A 7,133-nucleotide genomic window follows, 5' to 3' on the forward strand; every position below is an offset into this window, starting at 1 on the left:
CAATCCTACTAACCCTTAACCACTTTATTCTAGGTCACTCCCAAAGGCACCCTTAAGCCATTTCAGATTTTTCCCATTCCTAACTCCACATTAACACCAATAAAACCTCTCTTAATGTGTGTAAATGGTAGTTTTTAAAAGGTGTTAAAGTGCCCCTTAACTCTCATTTATGTAACCTACAATTACTAATAGAATGGTAACCTCCCACAAGGAAATCAAATGTCACTTAATATTTCCAAAGCTATGAGAAAGTGTGCCCAACACCCATGTAAAGTAAAAAAAATAAAAATGGAAAGCTAATGGCCATGCATTGTAACGTAAAGAATGAATGAGGAGNAACACCCCTCCTCTGGAACGTTCACACTTCCATAAGCAACCCAACATTTTCTCTCTCCAACCATGCAATGGAAAAACATAAAATCAATAAAAAAAAAAAAATATTCAATGAAAGGCACCAATTCCACGCTACTTTCATGTCCAAACACATAAAATTTCATCTTTCTTACCTCATGGTGGGACCCACATGACAAGGTGGAAAGTAAAATAAACTAGGAGCCTTTTTGGTCTTGGGAGGGTTAGAACTTAAGACAAAACACACATCCCTCCCATGCACACACAACAACCACTAGACCAAGCTCCATCCACTAATATAATAGTGCAAACAATTATATTTAAATACGATTCCAAGCTTTTTCGAAAATTAATATAAAACCATTGTTAATTTAATTTTCTTTCCTTCCTTAAATATTTCTCAACAACGTTTCACATCAAAAATTTATTATCTAATACCACCAAAATTAAATTGCTTAAGGAAAGAAATCATTTTATTTATACGGGTCTTACATTCAACATCAGAATTTTTTACATCATTACAAGGTACAAAAAACGACTGCTGCAATTATGCCAGTAAACATCAGAATTAGTTACAACTTACTTGCTTAAGGCTGATTTGATGATGGTATGTTTTCTTCATTTGTTGGGTTGCTTTGTTGTGTTTGGTCAGAGTTGACTTCACCATCTTGGGTTGATTTCTAGCAATAAGTTCTATTTGTGACCTACCTCCTTACAAATGCCACATCTTTTATGTATACCATCCTTCCTCATTCTTGTTTCGTCCCTGACTAACTCCCATTCCTGCAACCTTCTTTTCTTCTTGGGCCTCCCTAGAAATATTCTCTTTTTTGGAGGGAATACATCATTATATGGGGTAATCTACCACATATTCTCACCATTAATTGGATACACAATGGAAGAGTACATTTCTTCATATGTTGACTTCCTAAAACAAATAGGGATGAAGTCATCTGCATCTAAATTCAAAAACTTCGTAGCAGCCAACGCATGACAACTTGGAATGCCCGAGATAGCCCATTTCCTGCATGTGCATTCATATTTGTCTATATCAACTATAAACTTGTCACCAGCTTGGGACACATGACGAACTTCAAACAGTTGCAGTGCTGACCAGCTGGAAAAACAAAATTAAAATTCAGAAAGTACACACACACTTAAACTTTTGAACACATGATAAATGTTAATATATTATGGTTACCTAGGAATCCAAAATTTGGTTAGCTAGGACTCCATATTAATTCTACTATTGATTTTTGGACAAATCATCCCAGACAATGATTGACTTTTTGTTTGGTTTGTTGCCTATCTGTTCATCTAGTAAAGTCGGATCTCCTCCAACATGGTTATGATTGGCTTTGACCTTGTATGCACCAATACACTATTGAATGCCTCAGACATGTTGTTTACCAAAGTATCACACTTAACAGTGGTGGTAAACCTTGATCTCGACCAGTATCTACATTTCAAGAGATTAGGAAAAATGGGTATCACATCCTGCCACTTCCACAACTACGAATTGAATCACATTTCAAGACATTAGGAAATATCACCATACCTGGGAGGAATTTTATAAGGTATTTGAAGGCCTCGAGGTTCACTTCCTTTAATTTGGTCATTTCGGTTTCCCAGGCTTGTGGATGAGTTGTTGTAGCTACATTCCACATCATCCGCTTTAGCTGCTTTCCAGGAAATTTTTCCTGAAATTTGCGTAAAGGTGCAAAACCGATGATCAACTCTAGGGAGCACTTCTTCAAAAGCTTGCATTAAGCCCTGTAATTTGAAATTGGCAATATTGTTAAAGGTCTCATATCAATAATAATGAAAATTAACACATGTTTTTAGGAAAAATGGGCATGTGAATAACCTTTTGTTGATGTGATATGAATGTCAATGATGCATATACTGCCTCCCCACCAATGTCTTCAACCAGAAGTTCCAGAAATCATTTCCATGTTTCTTTATTCTCTACTTCCGCAATGGAATATGCTAAAGGTAGCATCTGGTCATTTGCATCTCTTGCAATAGCAGTTAGCAATTCACCACCATATTTACCTTTTAAAAAAGCACCATCCAGCCCTATAATTGGCCTGCACAATATAAATCTGTCCTTGCAGGCCTTAAGACAAACATAGAACCTCTTGAAAATATGGCCACCGACATTCTCTTCCACTTCCACCTTCACTGTGGATCCAGGATTACGAGTTAAGAGCTCATTCGCATAATCATAGATCCTTTTATATTGTTCTTTGAAACACCCATCTACATGGTCTGAAGCAATGGACTTTGCTCTAAAAGCCATGGATCTAGATACATCAACATTCCACTTTCTACTTATATTGTCACGAATTTCGCCTACCTTGACTTTGGGATTTTCTCTCACGGTTTTCTCCAACCTCTTACTCAACCATTTTGAATTAAGTAATTTGACTTTGTGTTCTCTACTACAAGTGCGGTTGTCAACAATAGTCCTTAATTGTCACGTTCGTACTGCATTCATATAACCACAGTATGCCATCCAGGGGCACTTTCCTTTACCACCCATACACTTCACTCTAATTCTCTTCTTATGATTTTTAACATATGTTAGATTTCTCCCATTTTCTACTACATATGTTTTTATGGCATCTAGAATATCTTGCTTGTTAGCAAAATAAGTGCCCAAATCCCACTTGTAATCCACCATTGTTTTAGGCATACTAAATGTTACAAACTTTCCATAACTTTCTTCCTTATCATCTTCTCCATCACTTTTTCCTCCACTAAGCAATTCTTCTGATTCCCAATTATCATCAGACAAACCTCTATCATTGTCAGTATTTATACCATCCTCAACATCACTATCAGAAATACGAGTCCATGATGGTCCATCATCTTGCACATCAACTTCAATTTCACCAAACCAATTCCCAACTCCATGCCCTACCTCTTCTTGGATATCACAATCAACTAGTTCATCCATACTAGGAACATCCACATTGCAATCAACATTGGCATCTCACCACTAGAACTTCAACTACGAACATCAACATCATCTCCTTTAGACTCACCCACATCACATTCAACTTCACTTTGACCTTCTACAACATCATCTCTCTCAGCTCTTTCTTCTAAAACAAGAACTTCACACTCACCCTCACCTGCCTCCTGACACTCATCATGAACTTGTTCACACTCACCATTATCACTATCATGCATCATAGGTTGAACTTCTTCTTCACCTATATTATGTGGAACATTTTCTAACAAAGGTGCGATCTCAGGTTTAGACACTGTGTGAACAACAAATAAATAAACTTGTCCATTTAGCCTAGTTAAGTTCATCATGTGCATGGATCCTCTATCATCAGACAAAGCCTCTAATCTATCATCTAACACAGAACCCCCCTACAGAATACCACAACTCCTTAAATCCATCATATCCAAGTCCTTTTACTACATTAACTATAATGAAGTAACTCCACATGTCTGGGTCAAAAGACATAGTTGTACTTTCCCCCTCATACTTAAGTGGCCCATCGTTTATGAAGTGACCTCCATGGTGGAAAACAACTTCAAAATGATCCTCCACGTAATACACTATAACAGAATATATCTTGTAAAATAATAAGAAGACAACGACAAAAAAAATTATATAAAATTAGAAACAGGACAAGGAAACACGGGGACCAACTACAACATAACTTAAACAAAAGAAAAAGCCCAAGAAACAAACATGGGGGACCACTTTCAAAAGCAATTTCAAGAACAACATAAATAACACACTACAACACCACTTCGAACATGGGGGGCCACGACTGACCATTCATCATTGTCAAAAATATATAAAAAAGTAAACATTTACTAACCTGGACATGTGATACACCTCCAACAACCTTCGCGAAACTCTTCCATGTAATTCACCGCCAAAAATTACCTGCTTCCAGTCAAAACCACCGATAGATCACTACAATTTTATAGGACGAAAGCTTATGTCTAACTAATTTCTCACACAAAAGCGATGCTCCCCAAATGCCAGCACAATGCCATTTCCAGCAACGAACCCTAAGTTCGCAGATTTCCCCAATTTCTTAGACACGAGCTACCCTAAAATAGGAAACATTGCTTTAATATGTTTAATAATTTAATATCTTTAATAATTTCTAATTATATTTTCATTTATTAATATATTTAACAATTAAAAATGTTATAATCCACCTATACAGCTCAAATGGTGCCACCTGGATGCCACATGTTAAAAAAGTTAACGTCGTTAACTGCATTTAATGGAAAGGCTATTATTGAATCAAATTGACCAAATTAGGGACCCAATTGATCACTTCCAAAATTGGAAGAACCAATTGAAACAAACCCCCAAAATAGGAACTTTTGAACCTATTAAACCTTTCAAATTTTACAAATTTCGCTCCTTGCCTCTCCTTATTTTCTTCTTCTTTTGATTATTTTGGCATATTTCATTTCCTCAATATCATGTTGGTGATGTGTCTCAATCTTTTTATTTTATTCTTGAATAAAATATTTTTCTTTCTTTTTGTGTTGGTATTTTATTTTATTTGTTGAATTTGTATTGAGATAAAAAATGAGTTTCTTTTGTTCATTTTTGTTTTTTTGGTATTTTTTCGATTTATGGATTTCAAGAGTATTTTTATATATTTGTTGAAATGATTAAATATAATAGGATTTAATTGAAAATATATTTTTTTTAAATTTATTATGAATAATCTTGAAAGGTCTTGCTTTTAATTGGCATATTTCATTTCCTAATATCATGTTGGTGATGTGTGTCAATCTTTTTATCTTATTCTTGATTAATATATTTTTCTTTCTTTTGGTGTTGGTATTGTATTTTATTTGTTGAATTTGTATTGAGATAAGAAATGTGTTTCTTTTGCTAATTTTTGTTTTTTTTTGTACTTTTTCGACTTATGGGTTTCGAGAGTATTTTTATATATTTTTTTATATAATTAAATATAATAGGATTTAATTGAGAATGTATTTTTCTTAAATTTCTTATGAATAATCTAGAAAGGTCTTGTTTTTTAATTGACATATTCTATTTCCTCAATATCATGTTAGTGATGTGTGTTAATCTCTTTATCTTATTTCTGATTAATATATTTTTCTTTCTTTTTGTGTTGGTATTTTATTTTATTTGTTGAATTTGTATTCAGATAAGAAATGTGTTTCTTTTTTTTAATTTTTGTTTTTTTGGTACTTTTTCGACTTATGGGTTTCGAGAGTATTTTTATATATTTTTTGATATGATTAAATATAATAGGATTTAATTGAGAATATATTTTTCTTAAATTTATTATGAATAATCTAGAAAGGTTTTGTTTTTTAATTGACATATTTCATTTCCTCAATATCATATTGGTGATGTGTGTTAATCTCTTTATCTTATTCCTGATTAATATATTTTTCTTTCTTTTTGTGTTGGTATTTTATTTTATTTGTTGAATTTGTATTTAGATAAGAAATGTGTTTCTTTTGTTCATTTTTGTTTTTTTGATACTTTTTCAACTTATGGGTTTTGTGAGTAATTTTATATATATTGTGATATGATTAAATATAATAGGATTTAATTGAGAATGTACTTTTCTTAAATTTATTATGAATAATCTAGAAATGTCTTGTTTTTAATTGGAAATATACTATGGTTAATAATAAAATCACCATAAAATTAAGTAAGAATGTACTTTAATTAATTTGAAATCAAAAGCATTAATCAATTAAGCAATAATATGCGATTACCTATTTTTGGAAAAGTAGGGGAATTAACCTTTTTTTTCATTATAATTGTTTCAAAGTCTTTTGTCTATTATTTCATTAAATTCATATTTATACCAAACTTCAATATCAATTTCATTAGGATAGATTTTTAGCATTGCATTATGTTTTCCTAACCTTTCATAGACTTTCATAAGAATCAAGTATCTAAAAGAAATTTCATATTTGTTGAGAAACGACTCAGACTTAACCCTATCTAGTTAGTTAGCTACTAACTTGGCAATATTAAAGTTGTATTGTTAAGTAGTAGTAATTTGATAGCATCAACGACAGTGTTATCACCCTCTATACCACAAACAAGTACATCTTTTGTTGGTTTAATTAAATATTCTTATCGTGGTCCTTGGATTCACAACATAGGAGTCACATATCACATTACTAGTAATAAATATTTGTCTTCCTCTTTATCCTCTTCAGATAATTTACCTTTTGTTACAATGGCTGAGGGGTCTAGGATTTTGGCTTGTGGTATTGGGATTGTTAACCCTTTTCCTTTGTTATCCATTGATAATGTTCTTTATGTTATTGAGTCTCCTTTTAACTTATTATCCATTAGTCATATAACCTATACAATTGATTGTGTTGTTTCTTTTACCAAAGATTTTGTTTTTCATAGGACCAAAGTTCGAGATAGACGATCACTACAAGAAAAAACGTCATTATCTACAGCCCAAATCCGTATATAAGGCCAAAAATCCGTATATAATTTTTGGTTATATACGGATTACATACGGGCAAAAATCCGTATATAATACTGTCGTAGCTAGTGTTATATACGGATAATCCGTATATAATACTATCGTAGCTAGTGTTACATACGGATAATCCGTATATAAATTACATACGGATAATCCGTATATAAATTACATACGGATAATCCGTATATAAATTACATACGGATAATCCGTATGTAATATCCGTATATAAATTACATACGGATAATCCGTATGTAATATCCGTATATAAATTACATAAGGATAATCCGTATGTAA

At 32.6% G+C, this 7,133-nt stretch overlaps 2 protein-coding genes across 2 annotated transcripts; both read right to left on the bottom strand.

Annotated features, from left to right (window-relative positions):
• Positions 1–1,580: 1,580 nt before the first annotated feature.
• LOC106780256 lies at positions 1,581–2,422 on the bottom strand. The gene is made up of 2 exons (XM_022776937.1): positions 1,910–2,422; positions 1,581–1,810 (listed from the first exon to the last, which is right to left on the bottom strand). The coding sequence occupies exons 1-2, from the start codon at positions 2,116–2,118 to the stop codon at positions 1,669–1,671; spliced, it is 351 nt and encodes a 116-aa protein (XP_022632658.1). The 5' UTR covers positions 2,119–2,422; the 3' UTR covers positions 1,581–1,668.
• Positions 2,423–2,514: 92 nt separating this feature from the next.
• LOC111240901 lies at positions 2,515–4,380 on the bottom strand. Its single transcript, XM_022776936.1, has 2 exons — positions 4,200–4,380; positions 2,515–3,930 (listed from the first exon to the last, which is right to left on the bottom strand). Exon 2 carries the CDS (start codon positions 3,311–3,313, stop codon positions 2,831–2,833), a length of 483 nt encoding a protein of 160 aa, XP_022632657.1. The 5' UTR covers positions 3,314–3,930; positions 4,200–4,380; the 3' UTR covers positions 2,515–2,830.
• Positions 4,381–7,133: the final 2,753 nt, after the last annotated feature.

This window comes from Vigna radiata, unplaced genomic scaffold, assembly GCF_000741045.1.
Source record: "Vigna radiata var. radiata cultivar VC1973A unplaced genomic scaffold, Vradiata_ver6 scaffold_171, whole genome shotgun sequence".
NCBI classification, from domain to species: Eukaryota; Viridiplantae; Streptophyta; class Magnoliopsida; order Fabales; family Fabaceae; genus Vigna; species Vigna radiata.